Source organism: Aspergillus lentulus (genome assembly GCF_001445615.1).
Source record: "Aspergillus lentulus DNA, contig: Alt17, strain: IFM 54703, whole genome shotgun sequence".
In the NCBI taxonomy this organism is placed as follows: Eukaryota; Fungi; Ascomycota; class Eurotiomycetes; order Eurotiales; family Aspergillaceae; genus Aspergillus; species Aspergillus lentulus.
In genome coordinates this window covers 1901276-1928457 of record NW_028322112.1, presented here as the reverse complement: position 1 = coordinate 1928457, position 27182 = coordinate 1901276, and the positions used below count along the sequence as shown (strand labels likewise).

General features: G+C 50.2%; 13 protein-coding genes across 13 annotated transcripts; 8 read left to right on the top strand and 5 right to left on the bottom strand.

Moving 5' to 3' along the window:
- Positions 1 to 293: 293 nt before the first annotated feature.
- On the top strand, positions 294 to 750 carry ALT_9648 (Dabb family protein; the record flags this gene model as incomplete). Its single annotated transcript, XM_033564207.2, has 3 exons — positions 294 to 359; positions 418 to 528; positions 595 to 750. The coding sequence occupies 3 exons, from the start codon at positions 294 to 296 to the stop codon at positions 748 to 750; spliced, it is 333 nt and encodes a 110-aa protein (XP_033420098.2).
- A 490-nt stretch (positions 751 to 1240) lies between these two features.
- On the bottom strand, positions 1241 to 2058 carry ALT_9647 (SDR family NAD(P)-dependent oxidoreductase; the record flags this gene model as incomplete). Its single annotated transcript, XM_033564206.2, has 2 exons — positions 1241 to 1436; positions 1487 to 2058. The coding sequence occupies 2 exons, from the start codon at positions 2056 to 2058 to the stop codon at positions 1241 to 1243; spliced, it is 768 nt and encodes a 255-aa protein (XP_033420097.2).
- A 1080-nt stretch (positions 2059 to 3138) lies between these two features.
- ALT_9646 (SDR family oxidoreductase) lies at positions 3139 to 3969 on the bottom strand (the record flags this gene model as incomplete). Its single annotated transcript, XM_033564205.2, has 2 exons — positions 3139 to 3326; positions 3384 to 3969. The coding sequence occupies 2 exons, from the start codon at positions 3967 to 3969 to the stop codon at positions 3139 to 3141; spliced, it is 774 nt and encodes a 257-aa protein (XP_033420096.2).
- Positions 3970 to 5176: 1207 nt separating this feature from the next.
- ALT_9645 (PaaI family thioesterase) lies at positions 5177 to 5824 on the top strand (the record flags this gene model as incomplete). Its single annotated transcript, XM_033564204.2, has 1 exon — positions 5177 to 5824. One exon carries the CDS (start codon positions 5177 to 5179, stop codon positions 5822 to 5824), a length of 648 nt encoding a protein of 215 aa, XP_033420095.2.
- Positions 5825 to 7489: 1665 nt separating this feature from the next.
- ALT_9644 (retinal dehydrogenase 2) lies at positions 7490 to 8956 on the bottom strand (the record flags this gene model as incomplete). The annotated part of the gene is made up of 1 exon (XM_033564203.2): positions 7490 to 8956. The coding sequence occupies one exon, from the start codon at positions 8954 to 8956 to the stop codon at positions 7490 to 7492; it is 1467 nt and encodes a 488-aa protein (XP_033420094.2).
- A 701-nt stretch (positions 8957 to 9657) lies between these two features.
- On the top strand, positions 9658 to 11129 carry ALT_9643 (uncharacterized protein; the record flags this gene model as incomplete). The annotated part of the gene is made up of 8 exons (XM_033563856.2): positions 9658 to 9816; positions 9866 to 9893; positions 9974 to 10148; positions 10208 to 10344; positions 10416 to 10470; positions 10525 to 10590; positions 10647 to 10776; positions 10827 to 11129. 8 exons carry the CDS (start codon positions 9658 to 9660, stop codon positions 11127 to 11129), a joined length of 1053 nt encoding a protein of 350 aa, XP_033419747.2.
- A 766-nt stretch (positions 11130 to 11895) lies between these two features.
- Positions 11896 to 12822, top strand: ALT_9642 (alpha/beta hydrolase; the record flags this gene model as incomplete). Its single annotated transcript, XM_033563857.2, has 1 exon — positions 11896 to 12822. The coding sequence occupies one exon, from the start codon at positions 11896 to 11898 to the stop codon at positions 12820 to 12822; it is 927 nt and encodes a 308-aa protein (XP_033419748.2).
- Positions 12823 to 13981: 1159 nt separating this feature from the next.
- Positions 13982 to 16122, top strand: ALT_9641 (putative transporter C460.05; the record flags this gene model as incomplete). Its single annotated transcript, XM_089600657.1, has 10 exons — positions 13982 to 14284; positions 14346 to 14493; positions 14550 to 14580; positions 14637 to 14903; positions 14964 to 15181; positions 15252 to 15340; positions 15400 to 15640; positions 15701 to 15794; positions 15853 to 16050; positions 16101 to 16122. The coding sequence occupies 10 exons, from the start codon at positions 13982 to 13984 to the stop codon at positions 16120 to 16122; spliced, it is 1611 nt and encodes a 536-aa protein (XP_089455154.1).
- A 1507-nt stretch (positions 16123 to 17629) lies between these two features.
- Positions 17630 to 18503, bottom strand: ALT_9640 (uncharacterized protein; the record flags this gene model as incomplete). Its single annotated transcript, XM_089600656.1, has 3 exons — positions 17630 to 17675; positions 17774 to 18205; positions 18253 to 18503. The coding sequence occupies 3 exons, from the start codon at positions 18501 to 18503 to the stop codon at positions 17630 to 17632; spliced, it is 729 nt and encodes a 242-aa protein (XP_089455153.1).
- A 383-nt stretch (positions 18504 to 18886) lies between these two features.
- On the top strand, positions 18887 to 19343 carry ALT_9639 (uncharacterized protein; the record flags this gene model as incomplete). The annotated part of the gene is made up of 3 exons (XM_033563860.1): positions 18887 to 18977; positions 19034 to 19118; positions 19175 to 19343. The coding sequence occupies 3 exons, from the start codon at positions 18887 to 18889 to the stop codon at positions 19341 to 19343; spliced, it is 345 nt and encodes a 114-aa protein (XP_033419751.1).
- A 965-nt stretch (positions 19344 to 20308) lies between these two features.
- ALT_9638 (non-specific lipid-transfer protein) lies at positions 20309 to 21781 on the top strand (the record flags this gene model as incomplete). Its single annotated transcript, XM_033563861.2, has 2 exons — positions 20309 to 20802; positions 20878 to 21781. 2 exons carry the CDS (start codon positions 20309 to 20311, stop codon positions 21779 to 21781), a joined length of 1398 nt encoding a protein of 465 aa, XP_033419752.2.
- Positions 21782 to 22669: 888 nt separating this feature from the next.
- On the top strand, positions 22670 to 23446 carry ALT_9637 (SDR family NAD(P)-dependent oxidoreductase; the record flags this gene model as incomplete). The annotated part of the gene is made up of 1 exon (XM_033563862.2): positions 22670 to 23446. The coding sequence occupies one exon, from the start codon at positions 22670 to 22672 to the stop codon at positions 23444 to 23446; it is 777 nt and encodes a 258-aa protein (XP_033419753.2).
- Positions 23447 to 23832: 386 nt separating this feature from the next.
- ALT_9636 (putative metabolite transport protein CsbC) lies at positions 23833 to 25854 on the bottom strand (the record flags this gene model as incomplete). Its single annotated transcript, XM_033563863.2, has 10 exons — positions 23833 to 24064; positions 24136 to 24415; positions 24471 to 24551; positions 24602 to 24680; positions 24746 to 24767; positions 24824 to 25046; positions 25098 to 25219; positions 25281 to 25592; positions 25646 to 25667; positions 25719 to 25854. 10 exons carry the CDS (start codon positions 25852 to 25854, stop codon positions 23833 to 23835), a joined length of 1509 nt encoding a protein of 502 aa, XP_033419754.2.
- Positions 25855 to 27182: the final 1328 nt, after the last annotated feature.

Genomic DNA, 27182 nt, shown 5'->3' with positions numbered 1-27182 from the left:
AGATGCCGCAGGGAGCACTTCTACGGAGCTGGATTTACCGAACCATCCCCACGTTCCCCTCACATTACCTTAGTCCACGGCCTGAAATGCGGGACGCCTTGTTTGCAAGTCGATGCGGCCAAATAATGGATAACTATCGTAAGTTGTCGAGGCATGATTTACCGGTCGAAACCAAGCCGAATGCCGGATGCGTGTCTGGGTATAAGTGGCGTGGCCTGTCTTGTCAGATCACCCGTCGACCGTATCGTGCATGCCATCAGACTCCGGCGAATATCCTAACCACTATCTTCAAAATGACCATCACCCACGTCGTCATCTTTTCCTTCAAGGCCGACATCAGTGATGCAGATAAGGAACATGTAAGTGAGAGAATCTCTCTCAAGAACTGGAGGCACTGGACTGACATACATCTCTCAGGCCCTGAACAGTCTACGGGAGATAAAGGACAAAGCGCTACATCCCACAACGGGAAAACCTCTGGCAAAGTCTCTCACCGGGGGGAAGAATAATTCGCCCAAAAACTTTAATGTAAGGAACTCTGCTGTTCTCTGGGCTACAGGCTGCCGATATGAGATTGGGCTAATCTCATAGCAGAAGGGGTATCAGTATGCTTTTACCTGGGAGTTCGATAGCGCAGAGGACCGTGACTATTACACTTTCAAGGATCCATACCACAGTCTGATTACACCTGTCGTCTTGAACGCTGTCGAGAACGTCATCGTGGTGGATTATACTCCTGGAGAATGGTAGGAGGTCGCAGTACTCCCAGGTGGTCAGTTAGATAATTGAAGTAACAATGCCAACTTGGGGTTAGAATTCGAGCTATTCTTTGCTTTTGAATCTTCCTGCGTATTCTTTCAATGTACCCCGGCTCGGGACTGAGAGTTTAACCCCCCATTGCCATGGCAGAATGTGGGCCTCGGAACAAGGCACTTGCCAACTTAAAGCGATGTGCTCCGGTCCGAAGAAAACCCCAGGGATAGGTGATCTCGCACAGAGTGTCTTCGCATAGGACCCTCAAGGACTTGCTGCTTACTGTACGTAATTCTCAAAAGACAAGCTTGCCGATCATTGCAAGTTTGTTAGTGGTCATACAGAGGAGTACCGTGTGTCGGGTACAGCCACTGGCACGCGTCCGTGTAGTGCGTTCGTCAGGATATGAACGAACACTGTTCTTCAATATTTTCACCCTTTGTATTCATGCAAAATTCAAAATAAACCGGCAGCATTTGGCGCACTTCTATGCCAGAGATCCCCCATCTGCAGCCCATACTGCGCCAGTCACATATGTGCTCTCAGGACCCAACAAGAAGGAAATTACATTAGCTATTTCCTGAGGATCTCCTTCGCGCGTAAAAGGTCGGTAGGCACTCGGCCGTTTCAGGTCCCCGAAGGCGTGGGTAGTCTCTCTTAGGAGTTGCGTCTGGATCGGTCCCCTAGCCTACGGTTAATCATATATCACTGGCAGTAGAAAAAGTAAACTTACGGCAACACAGCATTCACTCGGATTTCGCGAGGTCCTCCTTCCTTCGCTGCGCCTTTGGTCAATCCAATCACCGCATGTTTGCTGATGGGATAAATAGCGCCCTTATCGTAGCCTCGTAGCGACGCAACACTGCCGACATTCACGATGCTCGATCCATCCTCCAGATACCCTGGCTTCAGAGCCTGGGCGACGAAGTTGAAGCTGCCGCGGACATTAACGTCCATCACGAACTCATACTCGGCCATGGGGACATCCCACAGGTTGCGGACGCCGAAGCTCTTGCCAATCGTGCCTGCAATGTTTGCGACGCCGTTGACATGCTTGAACCGCTGCTTTGTCGCGGCGAGAAAATCATCGACCTGGGTGCGGTCGCGGACATCGAGTGTCTGGAACAGAACCCGCGATATCTCCGACGCATCGAGTGATTCGATCACGCTGCGCAAGTTGCCCTCGTGGATGTCGCACACGCTGAGCGAGGCGCCGCGGGAAAGGAGTGTCCTGACTGTCGCGAGGCCAATCCCAGCCGCGCCGCCGGTGATGACGAACACTTTGTTGGCAAGCGGGGCGGACATTGTGAGCTGGTTGTCGCAGGAAGTGACAGTGAAGTGCTGGGAAGATAAAGATGGTTGAGTCTAGCTCTTATCTGCATCGGGCTTCACTTAAGTGGAGACATCGCCAGGTCGGCTTTCTGGCATTCTTCGGTTTTCTGCTTCCTCTCGGCAATACACACTCCCGATTTACCTTTGGCATCAACATACAAAATACAAGCATCCAGGACTTAGAAACAGATCCGCATCTCGACCCGCGCGCCATTAATTCTCATCTCGTGGTACCAATACAGAATCCATACTATCATCTGCACGAACATGGCGCCGCAGCAAACCCCATGGACATCCCCAGTAACAGAGTACAGGCTACGGAAGGACACTCGATACACAACTGGGTTCGACGAGCAAGGGCGCAGCATTGTCCTTGCGTTCCCGGCTCTGAGGTACCGCGATCGAGGGATACGCGACCACCCGATCATACCAGCACGAGTAAATACCGACGGATATTAATGACCACCGAGATTTGATGCACTACCTGGCAGTCGAGGGATACGACCGGACTGATGGAGACACCGACTCAGGACCATTCCAGCTCGGGAGTCAGCTGGGTGCGAATCTCGTCCAGGGTGACATGAGGCCCTCGTCGCCTTCTGTGTGGCGTAGAACTATCTCTGTGGATTCCCTCACCGTCGTAGACCTGTGCTTTCCGTGGGTAAAAGCGACGGGGGCTGTACTAAATGACATTTGACGCAGGGAGTAAGGTGGCCAAAGTCGTTTATCGCCCTTAAAAATATCTAACGAAGCGTAGGTTTCGGTGATCCAGAGGGAGAGAGACTCTGCAAAATGGGTGGATCCTTCTCACAAGAAGTGCGCTCGCTGGGTCGTCGCGACTGTTGGGAAGTGTACTGTTTAAGGTTGATAAAATGTAGAATAGCTGGCAATCAGTAGTTAGCTAACGGATCTCAGGCCGTCAGGATTTAACGGAGGCTTATTACGCTTCAGCGGCTTCACTCATACCGCCTAGCGTCTTCTTGCAGACCATTCGTAAATACCAGAGACATAAAACGAATGTCTGTGCAGACATATTATATTCCTATCGACAGACTAGGGTACTGCAGCGCCAACGTTGATATTCGCGCCAAAAACGCACTTTGAATCCTCGCTCAAGAGCCAGACAATCACTCGAGCCACATCCTCCGGCTGCATTGAAGTCCATCCACTTCTGAGGTAATCTTTCTTGACGTCTTCTGATACATCAAAGAACTTGTTCAGCATCGGGGTGTTTGTCACACCTAGAGAAGTATTAGCGCACATGCTCTACGGAAAAGGAAAGTACTTAGGACGCATACCAGGGGAAACGCAGTTTAGACGAATTCCGAGGCCTATGGTATCCTTCGCCACGCTCTGTGTCAAATGAGCGCAGCCTGCCTTCGAGGTTCGGTAGGCGTAAGCGTCAGGATTATGCTGCAGCGAAGCCATGCTAGCTACATTGACGATTGCGCGATCCGAGGCAGAGGGGAGCTCCTTCATCGCTCGAACGGCGGCCCTGGTGCAGTAGAAGACACCGTTCAGATTGACACTGAGGATCCCATCCCAAGCGCTGTCCGTTTCTTCCACAATCGCGGGGACGCCCCGCGCGCCGATGGGCTGGGGAAGCCCTGCCACGTTAGCAACGCCGTGCAGGTCTCCGAAGGTTGTGATAATGTCCTGTATCCAGTCGTCGACGGACTCGGAGGAGCTCACGTCAACGATTTGACATCGGACCTTGGTGGATGGGTTAAGCTGGTTGATTGAGGCTGTCAGTTCGGTGAAGTGCTTATCCACGATGTCGGCGATGCAAATAGCGCTGGCGCCTCGCTCTGCTAGCAGGCGTGCGGTCGCTGCACCCATGCCGGAGGCACCACCGGTGATGGCATAGACTTTGGAAGAGGCCATGACTGCTTAAGTTAAGAGTGTTACTCACCTATGGATGCATGATAGTAGTATGAAGTATGAATTTATACATCGATTCGGTAATGAGGCGAAACATAATAGGACAGAAAACCGAATACCAGGTCAAGGCCGGCAACAACAGTACCCAGTGGGGTCACTCTGTAACGAAGCCAGAATGATTATACTGGCGGACATGAGTAGGCGACAGGAAGTTACTCAGGACGGCAGCCCTGCTACTTCAGGGAGGGCAAGCTTTCATCGAGCGCGGGGTTGACACAGTTGGCCTTGTCATGGCAGCCGGGGCGAGAGACACAGCATGCTCAGCCAAATCCTTGGCCCTCCGAAGCAGCATGTGCGTAAGCCTTGCTCGCATCGCGGTAGGCGCCCCAGATCTGTTTGTGTCGCGGTCAGCTGCGGGGAAGGCCGAGCCATAAGCCTCTTCGCGATGGTCAGAGCATCCCATGCAACTTTGGTGCTTTCAGCCCCGCTGGTTTCCAGTTTTTATTCTTCCAGTGACCAGTCGCCTACATAGATCGGACAGTCGCTGTTCCTGACCTCAATGATCGCAGCGGGGACACACTTGGTCACGAATCCATCTGTCTCCTGGCACTCTGGGTGGCATCCTTCCTGAGGAGCCAAACTAGCGCAGTAGGGTTGCCGAAGTTTGTGGGGTAGCCTAGAAGGCTCAGATCCATAGTCGACATTGAAGGCGTACCTCTCCCTAAATGCCGAGAAAACCGAACGCTCGGAGTTAGCGGAATGGGGCGACTTCACAAGATCGAGGAACCCGTCAGGCGCACCTGAAATGAATAATCCAAGGAGACAAGTACGAAAGCATCCGTGGAGAGAGACTTGCCGTCACCGGTGCCTGGCGTCTGCTCTTTGCGTGGCGCGGACACCCGGGGGAATAGTGCCTCTTGTTGTGGAAGCACTCGAAGTAGGCAGCTGTCCCCCAGCCGCCAGAGAGCTGAACGAGGAAATACACAGGCATTGTGGGGATTGCCAGTGACCTCCTGGAATGGAATGTGGAGCTGCTCGGAATATGATTCAAGACTCGGTTAATCATACCATAAAACTCAGACGCAAGAGGTTGCGCTTAAGTCTGTATTACCGCCACTCCGCACATTTTCGGCGTTGAGTCACTCACTGACCAGAACTTCTACTACCCCAAAATGCAGCCTTGATCCTTGCGAAGTTACAGGTTGTCATCATGTGCCATCGAAGGCCAGACGGTGGCAGCGCACCATGTCCTGCGTATGTCCTGGCGACCCGTCTTCTCCAAGACAAAAGCTACATACCTTATGGCTCTTTTCAGAGGCACAATGATGCAGAGGGTGACCGTTTCGGCTACTTCGGAGGCACACTAGCTACGGCCAAAACAATTCCAACCCGCCTCATCCTCCGACGTCGAACCCTGCAACTGCCACTAGCAACCAGCCCACGGTGGCCCGATTCAAAGACAGAGCCATCCTTAGCGCAACTATCCGGTCTCCTTGCCGATATCATTGTAATTTTGGAGTTAAGCAGTCCTGGGGTGTCAGGCCACCCTTCGACAGCGCACGGTGGAGTCCTGGCGAGCTGCTTCGACGAGACAATGCACAAGGCTGTCACGGCACACTTGTTAGAGACCCGACAAGTAGGGAAGCCTTATACGGCGCAGCTTCATATTCGGTATCACCGACCAGTGCGAGTTCCGGGTTTGCTCATTATTCGCGCAAAGGTGGTAGCGAGGACAGGGAGGAAATTCTGGGTGCGTGCAGTTGCCTCCCAGCAGCTGGATCATGGAGAGGAAACTCTCACAACTGATGCGGTTGCATTGTTTCTGCAGCTGGGCGATTCGACGACATGTCGCCTATGATTCCAGGGTCTGTCTCGGTCTATGTATCGATTTATACGGCAAATTACCTGCAGGGCTTTGCTACCTGAGCGACGGCCATGTTGGACGGGTTCCTGCTTCTAGATTTACACAATGTGCAAGATATCACGACTTTCCTGGAGCCGTCGCCAGGTAAAATCGTGCATTAGCATATTTACAACTCCGGTACATTGACAAATGCGCAAAGTTAGGTTATAACGCACATATTTTTAGTCCTTGGGGCGCTACAATATACTTCAACGCCGTCCAGCGGCGCAAATGCACTGGCCATAGCCATACTCTATAGTACTACTACCGGTACAGAGGAGCTCGTAAGAAACCCAGAGACGCCTAGGTAACCATATCAAGCACTTTACATGCAAGAACCCATACAAAGTCGACTCTCTAGATTCATTCCGTGCTATAGCTCCACTATCACCCAAGATACAACAGCAGCTGCCGAGATGGGCATACAGTTGTGAAAGAAGCTTCATATCGCTTTGAACCCAACTCTTCGAGATGTCCCCCAATGGAATGAGCTCTTTCGCCAGATCCATGTGTTAGGGACCGGTAACCCATTCAAACACGGCCTTCTGGTTTGTGTACCGATTTTGTTCGGTTAGGGAACTTTGTCCTTAAGATGTGCCAAACTAGGCCTGATTTTCAGCTCAACAACAACAAACTGGTCATTCCCAATCACTCTAAACAGAGAAAGTCCGTAGTCACAGCGGAGTCGGTAGTGGCGACTTTCTGCCCGTCTAATACAGCCTTGCAGTTGAAAAGTGGTATCCCGTTAGAACCACGTGTTAGAAATAGAGACCATATCTTCGTGGTACGAGGAAACCTCACCTGCTGTGTTAATCTTTCTTTGGTGTCAATGTAAGCAGCGCAGTGACTGGGCCAGTAGAGTTCCGTCCTGGTTGAGGAAGCTTTTGAGCCACGGCTGAGCTTGTAGTCAGGCATTCTCGCTTGGCTATCAGTGCTCCGACAAGGACGTGCCTACCAAAAAGTTGCTCCCGTAAGTTACCGTTGTAACATCGAGAAGTGCCGGTCTTGAGGTGCGCATGACATCTGATCTGCCAGTGCATTGGCGATGCCATGAACAATGCGGGGAAGTGTGGGGATCGCTGTCCGGCTCAAAGTCCGACATTTTTCGGACCGTGCCTGAGCGTATCGGCCTCCGTCCATCAACCTCCTAACCCCTATTCTTAGGACGCTTTAGGGTGGACTCGGCTTTCAATTATCGACGGGGCCTGAACTTAAACAGCGTTTCAACTTTGAATCCTTCGTTGGCCGATTCCCATCAGCCACGTCTTACGTAGGGATGGGAATACGACGGCGACAAACCCGGACTACCTAAACAGAGTGAATACATGCCAGGGGAGAACAGAGGCGTTGAAATGGGGCCACGCTCAAAGCCTATTCGGCGGTACACGAGTGTAAAGGCCAAACTGGCTTTCTCAATTTCAGTATTCAGACAGCGCAAGATAAGCCAAATGCTTGGGGAGCAAATGAAGACACCCTTTGACTGAGATTGGATTGAATATGGGGAATATACGCAGTCAATACTCGTTCAACGGTCTGACTTTCTTAAGACCAGAAGTCATTATTCGTACCATTCTGCGACTAACGATGTAATATCTGAGACCAATGATTTCCATTCTTGTCCTAGTACGTCAAGTTCACCATCACGGTCTTCACCTCAGTAAACGCTTCCAGGGCAGCCCTTCCATTCTCCCGGCCAATACCGCTCTGCTTAGTTCCTCCAAAGGGAGCATTCAAGAAGTAGCGACTAATGAGATTAACGCCAACCATACCAGAATCAAGGGCACTTGAAACCCGCAGCGCGCGGTTGATATCTTGCGTGAAGACCCCAGCCATGAGACCGTACTCTGTTGCGTTCGCCTTGTGGATGACTTCTTCTTCAGTTTTGAAACTATTCACAATCACAACCGGACCGAAGATTTCCTGCTGATAGATCTCAGCATTCTGAGGGACATCGCAGAACAGAGTGGGTTCAACAAAAAACCCAGTATCCCCGACGCGCTTCCCCCCAAGAACAAGCGTACCCTGTGTCAACCCGCGTTGGATGAACCCGGTCACCTTGTTAAACTGTGCTTCGTCGACGAGTGGCCCCATTAGAGTGGTTGGCTTATCAGGATCGCCAATGGCTTCGCCCCGCTGCTTCAAAGCCGCCTTGAATTTCTCGACGAACTTATCCCTAATGCCTTCTTGGACATAGACGCGGGATGCCGCAAAGCAGACTTGTCCCGTGTTGGCTGCAATGCCATTGACGCACCATGTAAGAGCGTTATCGAGGTTGGCATCATCAAAGACAATAGCAGGAGATTTTCCACCAAGCTCCAAAGTGACCCTCTTCAAGTTCGACTCTGCCGCCAATTTTTGAATAATTTTGCCGGTTGGAATAGACCCTGTAAAGCTGACTTTCCTGATCCGAAGGTGACTTGCTAGCAGTGCGCCGGTGGTGCCGTCTCCAGAGAGAACCTGCACGACGCCCGGTGGGAACCCAGCCTCCTTAATCAATGGACCCAGAGCAAGCCCTGCAAATGGAGTCTTCTCAGATGGCTTTAGGATGAATGTATTCCCGGTGGCAAGTGCGGGTGCCATTTTGGCCCCGGCAGTCCCAAGCGGGCCATTCCAGGGGACGATGCCCGCAGTGACACCCAGGGGCTCATGACGAGTGATTTTGAGATAGCCATCCTCCTCCGGATAAGCATCTCCTTGAAACTTGTCGATCCAGCCTGCATAATACCGGAATGATTCCGCGGCAATGGCAATCTCAAATTGACCCCATGCAAGGTAGGGGGCACCTTGTGTAATCCTGGAGAGCTCTGCGAGCGTTTCACTGTGTTTCTCCAAGAGCGCGGCAAACTTCAGCATGATTTCTCGTCGCACCACGCCTGTCAATGACCTCCAGGCTGGGAAGGCTGCTTCGGCCGCTTCGACGGCACGATTCACATCGGCCTCGTCTGCGAGGGGAACGTTTTCGGCAACCAGGGATCCATCTCTGGGGTTTGCAACAGAGAATACTTTGCCATTCTTCGACGGGACATACTCGTTGTTGATGAATAGTTGACTAGGCAGGTTTGTAGAGTTGAATGGTAGAGAAGACATGATGATTTACTACTGCGAAAACTCGATAATAAGAAATGAACTTAATGTAGGTTGGTTGAGTTTTGAATCACATCCAGGACTCATTTGACCGGGAGAGTCAGGCTTATATATGCCGTACGGTTTGTGGCCTTGTAGGAATGAGTATAAGCCGTGCTATAGTTGACTATAATAATGCCATGACGGCATAAGCGCTAGCGGGAAACTGTTTCTTCTCTTTTTTTTTTTTTTTTTTTTCCCATTATTCTACTGTTTACCGGCAACAAATGGGTATGGTCAACAAAAATATAGGCCCCAAATAAAGTGACATGGTCTGAGAGCCTGGTTTATCGATGGATTTCCGCCTACAACCGGAAACTCCGAGCTACAGTGGAGGTCGTCACTCCCGCCTGTGCATGTCTGTTCAATCCGATTCTGTACCAAGGAACCTCAGCACCAGTTCTGCTGGCATGCGAAAGAGGCCCAGCGACTGTGAACAGCCTAGACCCACGGATTGAAACTTGCCACTGCCCCGAAAGTGGACGGACTCTAAATCTTATAGTTTCAAAAGGCTCGTCTCCGTCTAATATATCGGCCTCCTCGATCATGAATCTTCGCGGTTGAAGAATTAGAATCGTCGTCGACCCTGTTTACTCCTAGCTACATCTCGGCTCCTGGAGATGGCAGCTTACTGTTACTTTCCTAGTGCTCTCACCTAGCCGGAAATGGTTACGAAGTCCCCCTTCATTACCGAGGCAGCCATTGAATTTAGCCTCGCGATTTTTGTCCTTATTTTGCGACTAATCTCAAGATGGCACCTCGTAGGCTTCCGGGGGTGGGGGATAGACGATTATCTTTGCATTCTCGCAGCGCTATTCGTCACTGTGCGTACTCACTCCATTGGGCACAGCTGACACGGACTAATTTCGACAGTACCTAATGATCCCTATATTCCTCGTTGGTACGGACATCACTCCTGTTCGCCCTTGAAGCTCGCTTACATATCACCTTCGACTAACGCTTTCCTTTGCGGTTGAACAGGGCAAACCCTCAACAGTAACATCGGGTGGACGCCAGAACAACGTGCAACATTTAGCCACGAGGAGATAGGTCAGATGCAAATTACAGCCAAACTGGTTATTGCTGGCTGGTTTGCCTATGCTGGAGCTCTGTGGTCACTGAAAGGGGCTGTCTTAATCTACTACAACCGCATCATGTACGATTACAAAGCCCCGGTCTCTTACCTTGACGCGTTCTAGTTACTGAAACCCGCAGGTGCGGTGTCGCGCAGCAAAGGATCATTCGAGTCACGGGGGTCTATTGTGGCCTAAGCTTCATTGCAGTTGTCCTGGCAATCTTTCTTCGCTGTCGACCCTTTGAGAAATTGTGGCAGATTTACCGCGATCCAGGCCGTATGTGTCCTCTGACCCCGTTTCCTGTCTCATATATTCAACAGAAGACTGACAGTACACTGAACTTGCAGTTGAATGTTCGTCTTATTACACACTCTATATTATTGTGGCAGTGTTAAACGTCACGTAAGCTCTTGCACACCTTGTCCGCCTATCCCGACAATGCTGACAGAGCTAAAGCACCGATATGCTTCTCGTCTACATTCCAATTCCGGTTCTCATTCATCTGCGGATCACGATCTATCAGTACGTAAGACAGTCCGCTACGAGAAATATCCACTAATGGTGATTCCGCCAAACAGGAAAGTCGTCGTAGGGATTCTACTGTGCTCCGGCGTATTCATCATTGTCGCCGCGTTGCTGAGATGCGTCATGTCTCTCCTTGAGATCTCACAAATCAACTCAACCGCGGTCTGGACTGTGAGGGAAATAGTATGTTGCTCAAGCCACTACAGATCTCTGATACTAACGTATTCGCAAAGTTCGTGGCCTTTGTTGCAGTCAATTCTCCGGCGATCAAACCGCTGTTTAATCCCTCGTCATGGAAGCGCCTTCCAAAGGTTGTGGATGCTTCGGTAAAACACACCAGTCACACCCAAGCTCGCATCGTCCTTCCTCAAAACAATGGTAGCTTCGACGCCTATCCGCCCACTTTGCAGCCGCCCGCGCCATCAGTCCATACTCTGTCCGGAATAAGCCACTCTGACCGGTCCACGGACTGGGATATATCCCCACAGGCGCCTAACATTAGATTTCCCGAACAAGCTTTGTACGATTATGTTTGAATATGTATTTCATAGTTCTGACCATGATGACGCTTGTTCTTTTTTTTCTCGGTCATAACTCATGCGTCCGCTTGCAACTTGGCAAGTCACGTACGTGTATGTCTCAATATATATTAAGATAAAGAGTATGCAGGCCAGTGCGCTGATTTCTATGAGCGAATGGCTGACCCTGGCTCTCCAAGATCCCAATCTGCTATTGCTCAAATGGATTGACCTCTGGGAGCCACTATGACTGGAGTCACAGCTGGACGTCCACTCTTCCGTGTCTTCTTCAGTTGTCGGATTGCCTGCAGTCAGGGTGGCTTAGGCCGAGCCGTCATTGTAGGAATTGGCACCTGGGATAATGGTCCCCTTGTGCCGTGGTTAAGAGACGCAGGTGAATGAGTGGTTGTAACCCGTGAGCTACATTGCAACAGAGGCAGTGAAGATTTTGAATGTGGTATGTCTTTGATGTCATTCACAAGTCCAACCTCATACTGGTCGTCTGGCTCCCGAAGCCGAAATCCCGAAAATTTTCGGAAGGTGTAAATCCCGCATGCCTAATTGCAGGCCTAGCATAATTTCGATATTCGGCCCCTGCTGAACCTGTGATGACCTGGAAGAGATAAGCCGGACATAATAGTGGGGATACGGGTCATCAACTTATCTCCGTCGATCTCTGTATATGTAAGGCACTTATTCTTCATCATGCATCCTCCCAAAGCCAAGTTGTTGTCGAAATAAAATTATACGGAAGCCGGTTCATCACTGCCTCTTGTCTCTTATCATGACTACAGAACGTACGGCGTCCTTCCAAAGCCGCCACCTCAACATCGTGGGCAACCTGCTCATCCCCGCACCGTCCGCCCCCAACCGAAAGCATGCAGCCATAGTCGTCAGCCATCCTGGTGGTGGCGTCAAAGAGCAAACTGCGGGCCTGTATGCTCGCTTGCTCGCCAACCAGGGGTTTGTTACTCTTGCGTTTGACGCTGGGTATCAGGGTGAAAGCTCCGGCGAGCCGCGCGGACTCGAAGATCCATCACAACGAGTGGAGGATATCAAGGCTGCAGTCACCCATCTATCGCTCCTGAACGAAGTTGACCCCGATCGCATCGGTGTCTTGGGCTTATGTGCATCCGGCGGCTATGCATCTTTCGCAGCTCAAACAGATGTCCGTATCAAGGCCATCGCCGGTGTCAGCACTGTGGACTTGGGAGCTATGATTCGGGAGGGCGTGAAAAATACCGCAGCCGAGTCACCCTCCCATGCGTTAGCCGCTACTCTCGAAAATGCAGCAAATGCTCGACTGTCAGAGGCCAAGGGCCAGAGCCCTCAGCTGCTGCCGTGGGCTCCAGATGATCCCAAGACCGTGCCGGCGGCCTTTCCGACCTTGTATAAGGAGGCAGCCGATTACTACCGTACACCCCGGGGCGGGCACCGTCGTTCAACAAACCGATTCCCACTTCGCAGTACGGAACTTCTTGCAAACTTCGATGCCTTCGCCTTCAACTATTTGATTTCGCCGAGGCCGATTCTTATGATTGCTGGCTCGGAGGCGGATACGCGGTACCACAGCGAGAATGCAATCAGAAAGGCTACCGAGCCGAAGGAGTTGTTCCTGGTTCCCAACAAATCGCACATTGCTCTCTATGATGATCCTACTGGCGTGCTACCCAAGTTGGTGGAGTTCTATGCCAACTCGCTGTCTGGCTAGCTTTCTGCATATTGCCCCTGTATCCAATGCTAATGCTAAATACTTGGATGGCTTTACACAGCTATGGGTGGCGACAGTTACTGCATCTCTTGCAGCCTTCCATTTTGGCTGTGGATGTATAGATAGCAAATAGGCCGAACAGAAGGGTGGAAAGAGCCGAGCGATTAACTTCCCAGCTAAACGCCACTATGTGGCAATATCGTACGCCGAAGGGGGTAGGGCTGCTGACCTAAGAGACGGCTAATCTGTAGGTTAGTTAGGCAGAGAGCAATGTCAATCTTGTTACGGATGGTATGCTTTTCTTAAACACTATCCAGGACAAAAGGTCGCACACGGCACCAATAGGGATGTGTCACAAGTAGCCGCCATCCACCGCATAGAAGACTTGCGGTCCAGATTCCAAGATTGTTTTAGAGCTGCCTCTGGCATGCCCTGGCATTGCACCAATCGTTCGGCCCAAGCCAAATCGCTGTTAAGGATATACACCGACTGTCTCGGTATTAATTCTGGCCAGTCATTCCAGCCACTGAGAAATGAGTATTGGACAATTCCACCACTGTGGTTTGAAGTAGACCTCCAGTAGGTACCTACGTCTGCCTGAAAAAGGGAATTATCTTTTGTTTTTCCAGGTTATCCCCACATATGTCCTTGTCTGGAGAGGAGGAATGCCTTTTCGGCAACGTGCCAGTTCTCAGCATGCCAGCCCCGGTAACAGCCTCCTTGTTCTATCTTCTCTGAAATAGCACCGGTTAGGTTAGAAGCTGTCCGGCCCCATCTCGTGGCACACTATCCTACCCCGCGACCCGTCCTCCCCATGGGGATGGGTGCGGACCACCGCAAGACGCAACGCGATAAAGTTTAAGTGGATACTGAGCAATCTGAAGCGGTTGATCACGGCTCCTTCATGGCACGTCTCCTTCGTATCCAGCCTGCTGAAATCTGGACTTGGTCCTCGGGCAGAACCGGTCTTGGCCATGAATAATTCTCGGTTTTTCGAGATAGTCGGGGTATACTTCAAGCAACGCGGGAGCAACCACCAATCTCGCAGTACTCCGAAAGGCAGCTCCGCAGGTGGCATACAAATACAACTAGCAGGCCCTGGACAGGAGAAAGAAAGCTCCAACTGAAGGTCCTTTGCCCACATAAGTCTTCTTGCACCATGAGCACAATTGAGAAAACCATGGCGCCTGATGTCCAGGTCACCCCAAATATGATGTCCGACAAGGCACCCGATTTTGATGGCGCTGCGCAGCCGCAGACTAGCCATGCGGAAGTCGTCGAGAAATCTTTGAACTCGGCAGGAAGAACCTATGAACATGACAGAGCTATGGCTTTATTCGACTCGACGGATGACCTCCAGGAGGAATTTGACCCTCGAGAGATACGGCGACTGCGGCGAAAAATTGACATGCTGATCATGCCTTGCTTGTTGACTTGCTTTGCGTTCTTCTATATTGACAAGGTAAGCCCCAAGATTGGCTTGACATTCAGTGTTCTACCACAGCGCTTGACAATATTACTAGACCACATTAAGCTACGCAGCAATCTTTGGCCTCATCGATGATCTCGACTTGCGACATACCGAATATAACTGGCTCAGCAGCTTCTTCTACGTTGGATTCATAGCATGGGCCATTCCCACAAATTTCTTACTGCAACGACTGCCTCTAGGTGTGTTAACATAAAAGTTTCTGCGGCGATGGTGTTCTAATCTCAGAGACTTGTAGCACGATATCTCGGCGTCAGCATCTTCCTATGGTTGGTCAATTCAGTTTCCTTGCGTCAACTAGACGTTTATTGACCTATATTTAAAGGGGTGCCCTCCTGATGATACAGGCCGTCTGTCATAATTTTGCCACTCTTGCAGTGCTTCGCGCGCTTGGTGGTGCTCTGGAAGGCTGTGCTGATCCTGCATTTCTCCTAATCACTAGTATGTGGTATACAAGAGAAGAGCAGCCTATCCGCATCGGTATCTGGCACTCGGGCTATGGAGTAGGAGTCGCACTCGGAGGTCTGCTCGGGTATGCGATTGGACATATCAAAGGGGCACTACCTTCGTGGAAGTATGAGTTCTTGGTGATGTAAGCCCCCCTTACTATGGCATGTCGCACACAAGGGCCACAAATATTAACTTCTAATAGCGGCGCGCTCTGTGCTTCGTGGGGGATCGTCATATTCATTTTTCTACCAAACTCTCCTGTGGATGCACATGCTTTTACAAAAAGGGAACGACAAATGATCGTTGAAAGAATGCGAAATGATCAAACTGGTATCGAAAACAAGCACTTGAAGTGGTATCAAGTGAAGGAAGCACTCCTAGATTACAAGCTTTACATCCTTTTTGGCCAAGGGGTTTTGTGTATGTGTGACTTTTGCTCGTTGGATTTGAAACATGGGTATGAAATGAAAGCTAATTACATTTTTGTCAGACAACATTCCGAATGGTGGTTTCAGCAACTTTGGCACAATCATTATCAGGGGATTTGGCTTTTCAACACTGGGGACGACACTTCTACAGGTATGCCATCTCCCATCCAACACACATCTCGCACGGTCTCTTCTCACATCCTGGATCAGATTCCATATGGCGTGAGCATTTGCCTTGCCCAGCTCAGCTGCGTGTTCCTCAACTCGAAATTTCAGAACCGAAGGGTCTTCTTTGTCATACTCTACCTTATCCCAACTCTAGCGGCTGGCTTTGGAATGCGCTACGTTCCTCTAGATCAGAAGGTTGGTCGCCTGATCTGCTACTACCTGACTGCCTTCTATCCCGGTGCCTGGGTTCTCGTGCTTAGCATGATTATCGCCAATGTTTCAGGTAAGCTCGATCTCGTGCCTCTCCTCTTCAGCAGGACACAACGTACCCTAACTCAACCAGGCCACAGCAAGAAAATAGTCATGAACATCGGCTTCTTTCTGGGTTACAGTTCCGGAAACCTTGCGGGTCCTTTCTTCTACAGGTCCCAAGATGAGTGAGTGCTCGATCGCCGCGGTTATTCATTATTTCACTTGGCTAATGGCGCGATTCAGGCCAACATACCCCCTCGGCATGTGGTCTATGATCGTCTGTAGCTTGGTCGGCATCATTCTAACTGCCTTGCTGGGATTCCTTCTTCAACGGGAAAACAAGAGGCGGGACCGCATCCAATCCCAGGCTGAGGGAGGTCTCGACGGCAGAGACTTGGCAGCCACTGCCTTCTTGGATATGACAGACAAAGAGAATCTCAAGTAAGTGTCCCAAACACTAGGCACACTAGCAGCTTGAGACTAATTTCTAGAAGTTTCCGGTACATCTACTAGCCCGTAGCAACACATTTATCTTCGAAGAACTTCCTGGTCCTCTACCAACCTACATGTTCTCGAAAAAATGTTGCGTTGTACATGAAACTGTCTCGTTTGAGGATATGCTGTTCTGCCCGATGATATGAGAAGAGTATCAAGAAACGAAGAGAGAGATACGGATAGAATCTCGCTTGGACGACTCTGTGCGACAGGCTCCATGTACATTATTTCCCGGACGCAATTTATCTCATCATTCGAGAAATCTACGCAGGGCCTATCTATCATCATCCACACAGTATGTGCTTCAGAGATTTCGATAGAACATACACTCGAGCTGATGGTCAGAACAGTTCTCGGCTGTACTTCGAGTTAAATTTACAGTGTAGGCCGAGACAAGCTATACCCCATCGCAGAAGTGAATCCATCTAGAGATCATCCAACGTCAACATCTCCGATGTCTTGTGCCACAACTTTCTTTCCCACTCAGGACTATAGGCCCATAACTCATGGTCAGAGCCCTGCGATCCAGACACTGGCAGGATCATGTGGCCCAGCAATCTGACACCCGTCCAGAAATTTAAGCCCCTTCCACTCCACTTCTTTAGCAAGAGCACCCTTGAGCATTGTGGCTGCTCCATGAGCTGGGCTCTTCCAGTACTGCTCAAGATACTTGCCCTCATCCCAGCTTGGCTTCTCCTAATTTGGAACCTGCTTGAGTAAAATAGCTCTTGAAGGTAGTATTAGCTTTATGAGGGGTAGTTCCTAGTTAAAAGTATTCAAGACATTATCCTAAAGTCGATGCTTCTATACATACAACTTTCCAACCTTCCTGTAGTGAAGTTCACGTTCATGTCTGTCCTAGGATCCAATCACTGGCTGAGTGATGCAGCCTAAGCTACAGGACTTTATATACATCGGTCGAGGTTGCTCCTGCGGGACTATCGCTCTGCTATTCATTTCGGTGCACAAACTGCCATGAATGGCGACCCTACCCCGCCCATAAACAGCTTGCCAGATTTAACGTCATGCACAACGGCTGTTGACCCAGGGAGGACTATACCGGCTCCGTCTTCCAACACTTTCCGAACATCAAACCGTGGAGCCCTACTATCTCCTAGGTTTCTGATTCTATATACGGTTGATGGAACATCAATCCTTTCTCCGGTCTCTACGGTCCTTAACAACGGTTGTACTTTTGGCACGCCTGGCGCCCAAATACTTCCATCGGTGTCAATGTACAGGTTATCAATCGGCATCTTCAAGTCGATGGTATCAACGCGTATAAATGCTCCATCGCTCAAGACTTTGTAAGCCGAAATTCTGCCGGCGATGAACTCAGATATGTATATGAGTCCATCGTGGCCCTGAACCACGCCATTTGCGTAGCGCAGTCCGTGCTGTATAACTGGATGACATTCTCCAGAGCCGAGGTCGCATGCGATGAGATTTCCGGATCCGTAATAGGACTGTAACTCACGAAGCTGGAGAAAAGCGCCTATGTCAAAGATGGATCATGAGAAATGGTTTAGGAGTCCTCACCTTCCCCGCTGCGTAGGAACTCGGCATTAGCGCTTATCCACAAAACGAATCATATCAGATGAAGCGGGAAAGGGACCAACCTTTTGTTAAGTGATCATTGGTAATGATGATATGACCCTCTGAAACCCACGTTAAATCGTTCGGGGATATCAGGTTGTCATCCACGATTGTCTTGACAAATTCGAGCTTCGACGACCCCCGCTCCAGCTCAAACACCTCTATCGTCGAATTGTCTCCAACCACATTGATATTCTCTGCCAAGAGCTCTCCAGGACTGGTAGGTGGCCGATGATTGACGACGAAGAATTGCAGTCGAGACTGGCTGAGCTTTCGGACCCCGAATCCGTGGAGGTCGAGTACATTCTCATTTTCAGGATTAATCCCTTTATACGGGCCGGTGACTTCCAAGTGGTGCACGCCGTATAGGTCATCCTCTCCAGGATAATCGATATTCAGAACAGAAAAATGGTCCGTCTTTCGTCGTCCGGAAGCATTGAAATTGTTTGCTCTAGGTTGATATAGGTCAGCTTCGCGTGACGAGACGAAGAAAAGGGTGCATGCCCTGGAAGCCACTGAGTCCGGCTCCGCATATCGCTACACGCGGCATACAGTGTGCGATTTTCCTCGTCTAGCCACAGATCCTCGCAGGAGCTCAGGGAAGGATGTTCCAATCTGCGGCATGCATATGGAAACTCCTGTATCTGGCTCAGACTTCGGCCGACACCAAGGAATGTGAACAGGAAATTCCGAAAAAAGACATGATAGGAGACCGCGAGCAGGATGACAACGATAGAAAGGAATTTCTGTAGCATCTTGGCGCCCTTGTACTCAGTGACAAATGGAACAGTAAGTTGGTGCATTCGATCCTTTTGGCAGACTCTTGAATGGGGGTAAATATCCCGCTTGCTGCCTGGTAGGCGGACTATCTACGCATTGGCACAGGTCATCTCAAACGCTGGGAAAAGAGTCGATTTGACGGATCGGCCGCCGAGCTTCGGGAAATTCAGCAAGATTTAACAAACCAAATGCCGGGTTGACTTATTTGCTAATGCATGCTCCCTCCCCGGGGGAATCGATACAAGTTCGGTAACGTTGGGCACGTCGATCGGTTTTAGTAGATGGTGATGACGCCCGAACGAGAGTGAGATTCTGCCAAAACATCAGATATATATAGACTAATAATTTCTTCAACACCGCACACAGACGACCAATATTTCTCCATCTTCCATTATCTACAGCAGTAATGGCAGAGAATCCAACTTGCGTTATCAACCTTCGCCCACAAGCGGGAAAGTTCCCTGAGGCATGCACGCGACTCTCTCAGCACTTTATCAGTACTGGACTGACGAGCTTGTAAAATAGTTGCAGGACTATGTGTTCAAGGCGTTAGGTGAGATACGGGAGAACGTCGCGGGCATACACCACGCATATCCATTCGTCGTGTCTGGCAAGGAAGAAATTATCGTTATCGAGCAGTAAGGCAAAGTTACTCTGGTGTATCGTTAACCACATGGATTCTCACACAACTCAGATTCGTGTCCAACAAGGCAATGTTCGCCTACTTCAACAGTGAATACCATGCCGCACTGGTCAAGTCGCTTCTGCCGTTTGCACAAGAACCAATTGATATCAAGAGCTCGGCCAATCTAAGCGAATTGCAAAAGTGGAAGGACAACACGCCTGGCGAGTTTACTGTCTAAGCTACTTGACCTAGCCTTCTCTTTCTTTCTTTAAAGAAATGGGATTCATCTTTCATGACTGATATGGACTGCTGTGTGGCTCTCACTACGGGGTTCCCGGGATAGGACTGGTGACGCTGGCTCAGCTTTTGCTCGGAATTCCCTATTCTTCAAGTCTCCAAATTGTGCTTATCCTCGCTATCCCCGCTGGGTACCTTAGTATAAGACGGATTGTTTCGCCGATAAATAGCTGTTTAAAGAAATAAATACTAGCAGACAGCTTACAAGATGCTTCGACTTATCCTTTACAAGTTTCAAGGAATAACGCCGTTTCAATCACTTTGCAAAGCATGTGTCCACAGACACCCATCTGACCACGCTCCTTTTCCAGTCTCCGGAGCGGTCTCTTAGCAAGATCGAGAGGTCTTTTATGGATGTGAAACTATCTCGCCGCCCATTTCCTTATGCCTCATGATTTCTGACTTTGGAGCTAGCGCTTTGCGGCGGGCCTACGCAAATCGGGGTTAAGGCTGGAGATCGTGTAGTACTCTTCTCCAGCAACAGCATATTCTTGGCGGCCATCTACATGGGCATAATCAGTGGTGCGAATCCTGCGTGGGTTCCTCGAGAGCTCGCATGCGGTGCATCGTTGATGGTCTGTGCAGCCACAAAACCGATTCGCGGAGTTGGCGTACTCCACTCTTCGGTTTTTCATTCACAAAGGGAACAATTACATATCCCCTTAGTGATATCTGCCCTCTTCCGCGGTACGCCGCTCCCGAGCCTTGGTTTGCAGCGGCTGATATACCCCAATGTAATCCATTCGTCGGAATCGATTCCAGCCGGCCCGTGATACCTCGGATGGGACATGCTGTATACTTGTAGCTCCCATGCCCCCATGAATAACGACGTTATTCAAAGCTTCTTCTCGTGTCCGATATTTGCAGGCTCTGTCATCCGTCTTCATTTCTCATCATCAATACAACATGGCCGCCGAAACACGGGGAAACGCCTACGTCCTTGGCGTTGGCATGGCGGCCTTTCTAAAGCCCCGGGCCACACGCATGTATACCGAGCTGGCTTTTGAAGCGGGTGTCAAAGCCATGCTCGACGCGCACGTAACCTACGACGATGTCGAAGCCGGTGTAGCATGTTATGCGTTCGGCCCTACCTGCAGTGGCCAGCGCGCGTTCTACCAGTTTGGAATGACTGAGATCCCCATATACAACGTCAACAATGCGTGTGCAACTGGGTCCACGGGGATCTATATGGCGCGGAATCTCGTCCGCTCCGGCATGCACGACTGTGTTCTCGTTGTCGGGTTTGAACAGATGAACGCCGGACCGCTTGTGAGCACGGTGACGGACCGGCCAACCCCGTTCGACCTCAGTATGAGACTGATGGAGGCCACGAGGGGAGCTGATAAAACACCCAAAAACCCACAGATGTTCGGCAATGCAGGAAGGGAGTACATGGAGAGGTTTGCTATCCTTTTTTACCTGTTGCACAGAAAGTGTGCATATAGAGCTAGGTGCTAACATAGCATGTACCTCAGGTTCGGAGCAACTGCCGATGACTTTGCTGAAATTGCGCGGATCTCTCACGAACATTCCTCCCGCAACCCATATGCGCAGTTTCGAACCGTGTATACACTCGACGAGATTCGGAATGCACCGATGATCTACTATCCCATGACAAAACTGCAGTGTTCTCCAACTTCAGATGGCGCTGCTGCTGCGGTAATAGTTTCACAAAGGTTTTTGGACGCTCGACCCGAGTTGAAAGATCACGCGATTTTGATTGCAGGGCAATCCATGAAATCGGATAGTCCTTCCTTATATTCCGGCGGTGCGATGGACATGGTTGGCTACGAGATGACACGCAGCGCCACGGCGGCAGCCTTGATGGACGCAAAAGAGTCAATACATGATATCAAAGTCTGCGAGCTGCATGACTGCTTTTCAGCAAATGAACTGATCTCACTTGACGCTATGGGGTTCTCCCAGAAGGGGCAGGCTCACCAGTTGGTCCGGAGCGGCGATATTACTTACGGCGGTCGAGGACCCATCATTAACCCTTCCGGAGGTCTGATATCCAAGGGGCATCCCTTGGGGGCTACAGGTCTAGCACAGTGTGCGGAGCTCGTCTGGCAACTCCGGGGTTGGGCAAATAATGGGCGGCTAGTCGCAAATACTAGGGTAGCCCTCCAACACAATATTGGCCTTGGCGGCGCAATTGTGGTTACAGTCTATCGAAGGACTGATGGCAGGACGAATACTGCTTCCCAGCCCACGGAAGGCGAGATTGCAAATTACAGTGGGCTAGGGTATAACCCCGCGGTTGAAGCTCGTTATGTTACACGGGCCCAAGCAGAATCAGTGCGAAGTAAATCAGCTCGCTGTGATTATGCGCTGGACAAGACTCTAGACCTTATCGAAGGACGGCGAGGCAAGTTGTAAGGCCAGGGTCTCTGGAGATAACAGATTAACCATGTGCATTAGCAGTATCGCAACCTTAGATACAATATATAGTGAACACATGATTCAACGTTCTGCGTTACTCTCCAAACATTCCCCAAAGGTTAAGAATCTGACCCGCCTGGACAGGTTCCTGGCCGTGAGGAGAGGCTCCCGTTACACCCCCCAGGGAGTAAGTGGTAGTACTGTATAGGCCATGCTGTGTATGATACGGTCAGCATTTTCCTGTCCATCCATGTAATGCACGGAGCATATCAGGCAGTGCAGTGGCAGAGGAGTCGTACGCGCTCATCAGGGAAATGCTTTGCCGTATGAGTCGGGAGTAAGTGTCTGACTTGTTCTGTCTAGGCGGCGAATGCCTCCTGCAGTTTGCAGTTGCAGAACTCAAGGCTCAGCGTGATGCCGCACTACTCGAATAGTGCTGCCTGCTGACTGGCATGATTGCAGAGGGCAGTACATGTCGTTCTTCGTTACGTGTTCGGCAAAAAGGCACCCGCAATCTTGGCAAAGATTGGGAACATACTGTGTTAGTACACCGAGGTCAACAGTGTAATAGAAGGGTGATTATGTGCAATCTCTATCTTGCCTAAACGTGCAAATTCCATATCCCGCACAAAAACGAATGCCCCGGTGCCACCTATAGAAATGCCGAGAGGCCGAATATGCGCGGGATAAGCATACTGTCAACCCGAAAAATTGGCCACCCCGCTGAATTTACCACGCTGTCACGCAGCCTTTTTGGGGGGCCGCAAGTCTTGAATGGCAGAAACAAAGATAGTAAACGCTCATAAATTGAACTGTTCTGTTTCTACCGGTCATCCTCCCCTTCCTTTCACTCTGCACAGGACGTTACACTGATCTAACTTCCAAATGGGTCTCCTACACGAAAAGGTCGTTGTCATTACTGGCAGCTCCAGTGGTATTGGCCGTGGATGCGCAATTGAGTGTGCGGCGCAGGGTGCTAAAATCGTTCTCCACCACCTGGGGACTTCGCAGACAGAACAAGACGCGAAAGCACTGCAGGACGAGCTACGCAACCAGTTCCTCACCACCTCTATCGTATATGGAATCGACTTGACCGAGGACGAAGGACCGCAAAAGCTGATTGATACCGCTGTCTCTCGCCTGGGTCATATTGACATCCTGGTCAATAATGCAGCCATCTTCAAGCCGCTGCCCGCTGACCAGGTGACGAAGTCTGTTGTTGCAAATCACGCGAATGTCAATTTTGTCGCTTTATACTTGGTTACTCAGGCTGCTACCAGGCACATGGTGGAAAGGGGCAACGGTGGCAGCATTGTGACAATCTGCTCAAACACTGCGGTTGTGGGGACTAGCAACGTTGCTCACTACGCCGGTAGCAAGGCTGCTGGCTTGGCTCTGATGCAGAATCTTGCTGTGGAGTACGGCCCACATGCTATCAGATACAACTGTGTCCTCCCCGGGCCAACAGATACCCAGATGGTTGCAGAATATGTGAATGATCCGAAGGAAAGGGAGGCAATGAATGCTAGATGCCCAATGGGGAGGATAGCAACGCCCACGGACATTGCTCGATCGGTTGTTTTCTTTGCAAGCGATCTCTCCAGCTTTGTCACTGGGCAGCATATCGTGGTTGATGGAGGGAGCTCCTATCGCTTCTTGTAGAGTCTGAACTGTCCATAATCACTTAGCACATTCGGTTTCTGTTCATACTTGGGCCTGTACAATTTCTTGTAGTGCTGTTTTGGACATTTTTGCCCTGAAGAGGGCAGATAATTTAGTCGGATGCGTAGTCAAATCTCTGAATTTACTGGCATGAATAACTAAATGGCACTCCAACCTGAGGGAGGAAATCCGAGCCACATGCAGGTCGACCCAATTAGTGGTTCCCAAACAGCCAGGGATCTTTCACGACTTCAAAGAGACAGTAGCTCGAGAGATTGGCCAAGCAAGTCAAATGTAGCACAGCTAATGACTATTCAAGTAAATCGACCCAGATTACCTCATAGGATAGCAACTAGGAGCCCCCAAGGTTTGATTTCCAGTCACGATCATAGGGCACTCGGCTTACGCTCTAGGGCGACATCTTCCACAATCTCTGCGACCGGTCCCTTCTCCTCCAGAATACCATGTCCATCTGGGGTGAGATGCACGACGACAGCATCCCCAAAGAGGGCCCCGAGCTCTTCAACTGGAACATGCCGTGTTTCCGGGATATAGAAGTATATGACAACGGCGGATATCATGCAAAGTCCGAAGTACAGATAGAACAGGTTGTACTTACTGCATGTGTATAATGTTAGCGTACGTGGCCTTCGTCATCGCCTGTGACAAGGTAAGCGGGGGAAGCTCACATGTTTCTGAACGCCAATGCACCGGGTGTAGTGTAGGTGATAGTTCCGACAAAGTAAGAAAACAGCCCTAGACCAATTCCGCGTGAGCGCGCGGTCGTTGGGAAAACTTCAGCAATCCAGGCCCAGGATGGTCCATCTGTGCACATGTTAAAGAACAGCATGTACACGAAGAGGAAGGCGACACAGGCGCTGAGACCGGGCTGGTTGTGGGTATCAAGATACTTCCACTGCAGGAGAGCTTCGACGAGGAGCGTTAAACCTTGTCCGATGAACCCTGTCACTGAAAATACATATCCTATCAGCTGTGATTCGGACAGTATTCAAGTGCGACTTACGAAGAAGCTTCCGGCGCCCAATCCTATCGCATATCAACATCCCTATAGTAACCCACACTACTCCAGCTGATGCGTATACTCCTAAAGGATTGTCAGCATCAATAACTACTGTTGCTGAGATCGTGATTTACCATATAGAACCAAAGGCATGGAATGCTCCATTCCCAGGTTCTGGAAGATCAGAATCAAAAAGTTTGTGATACCTAGGACCTGTGTTACTGTCAGTTCAGATCGTTCTCAGGCCATGTATGATCCATTTGGGGAGGCCGGTATACTCCCGTCGATTGAACGGCAAACCTAAATGCATTTGTTAGCCGTCTGGCAGGTCGTGGCAGGCGAAGGAGGTCGTTTACATCAGAAACATAGCGAGAAGACTTCTGCGCCTCCATGATGGCCTGGTGAACATCTTCATGTAACCGTAGCCCAATTCTTTATCATAATCGGTCTGGCGAATAATTTGCGTAAACTCTGCTCGTGCCGCTTCATCTTCGAAATCAGTTGGGTCTCGATGAAGTGTGCGTACAACCTCCCAAGCTTCGTCGTTCCTGCCTGCCAAAGCCAAGTACCTTGGCGACTCTGGGAGTGTCTGATCAGCTGGTGTACTGGGAAAAGAACTCAACAACGTACCTGGGATGAAAGGAAGACCAATAATCATTGCCAGTGGACCGACGCAGGCAAGTGCAAGGGGCATCCTCCATCGTAGTGTTTCATTCACGGAATAGTATGTCCCGACGGAGATCCACGCACAGCTTCATCCCAACAGAATTCCTTAGCTTGCGAAAGTCAGATCGTGATACAGAAAGAACATACACAAAGTACCCGATTGATATGCAGGAAGTGTTGATGCATAAGAGCAACCCACGGGAGCGGGCAGGCGCGGTCTCTGTGAGATAGAGCGGGACAAGCCCAACAAGCATGCCGAGCCCAAATCCATGCAGCAAGCGAACCGTAATGAGCATGCCAATCGCGACGGAACCAGTGACGAGAGCCGCGCCGATAAGTGTACACACTGCAGCTACCATAAAAGCTTTCTTGCGCCCGACTTTGTCGGCGAGCCAGCCCTGGGCCAAAGCCCCCAGTGCAAGGCCAAGGTTAAACAGGGCATTAATCGCGCCTAGGATGCTGTGGTTGGATTAGTATGGTCTTCCTGACTGCACAAGTGAGGAAATGCGTACTTGGCAGTATAGGAGCTCTCGGCTACATGAAAATAAGTAAGTCTCGTTCTGCACATTGCCCAGTGGTACATACGATCAAGATTAAAGTAGCTATAAAAGCCAGGCTGACCAGTGCTTGTTGGGAAAACCGCAAAGCCATAGCCGTAGCTGCCAGACCCAAGGGCCACAAAGCAGCTGATCAAAATATTGTAGAGAGTGATACGAGCCATTGCCAAAGCGTTTGGAATGTGAATAAAACTCGGACCGAGCTGTCAGCTGAGTTCACTCTTTGCTGGTCTTCCCTTTTATAGCAGAGGAAGGGGGCCTAGGCAAAGCCCATGCCAGCGCCTCGGGACGAATCTCGAGGCAGCAAAGTACAACGTTTGACGCTAACCTGAACATATACCGACGAGAAATCAAATCCTGTCAGTAAAGAATTTTTGGATCGGAGGCGAAAGATGCTGACGGCTCCCAATCTGAGTGCTGGCTGATAAATCTGTCTCACTATCCTGTTTCCCCGTACAAGGGTTAACCATCTTTTAGTTCAGATTCCACCGAAAGCCAGGCAGATGCTCGCCTAAACAGCCCAAATCTGGCTGCGGCGTCTTATTCCGGTGGCTCTCCCCGCGTTCGGCATTTCAAAAGCGCGGACGGCCCACTGCTCTCCGCACCCGCTTATATACCCCGGGTTGAGGTAGTAGAAGTGGGTGATCGTGCCGCTGGTATTTGTTCTGCGTCTGACTAGCGGTTATAGATTGCATTCCACAAGCTGGTTGACGATCGCGGAGTTGCCGTGGAAATGTAGGCTGGATCACAGCATCTAAAACAGGTAGCACTGGCGTATCATGGTTGAGGTACCTGTCATCTGCCAGGTCACCTAGACAGGTGCAATGACCTGTTGACCATATTTGTTGTTAGTCCGTACTCTGGAAGATATAGGTACTTGGCTTGCAACTCTTTGGTCAGTTACGCAATCTCCAGTGAAAGCAATGAAGGTACCACCTTATTACCACAGCCAACTCCAGATCTTCACAGTGGGAGGCAGCTACTGACTTAGGGCTCGGTATCTTGTGGAGAGTGTGCAGATACAAACGATATATGGTCCTGACGGCCAGGTACACGATGACCTCAGGTACTATAATGACCCCGAGAGAGGACTTGACAATATCTTGATAGCGCTGACCCCGTTAGTTGACTCCGGGGAGATTTCTTGGTTCTCCGGGGCAGAAACATGGGTTAAAATCATGCTCTTGCACAATGATGGATCGCATACTGCTCAGCCTACCCCGCAACTAAGTCCTGGCGTGAAGACAATTGCGCCTAGGACACTGCTGGCTGTGGGTAAAATCTCATTTCTTGCTACTATCCAGGCGTAGTCATAGAATAGACCGAAGGTACTACCCAGCACTTCACCATGAGAAAAAGTGGCGTACTCTGTATACTATTATTTGTCTCTTTCTATAAGCGGATTCTTGTAGGACAGGAAAAAATATAAAAATAAAAATAATCAAAATAATAAAATCAAAATAAAAATCAAAATAAAATAATAAAAGTTGAA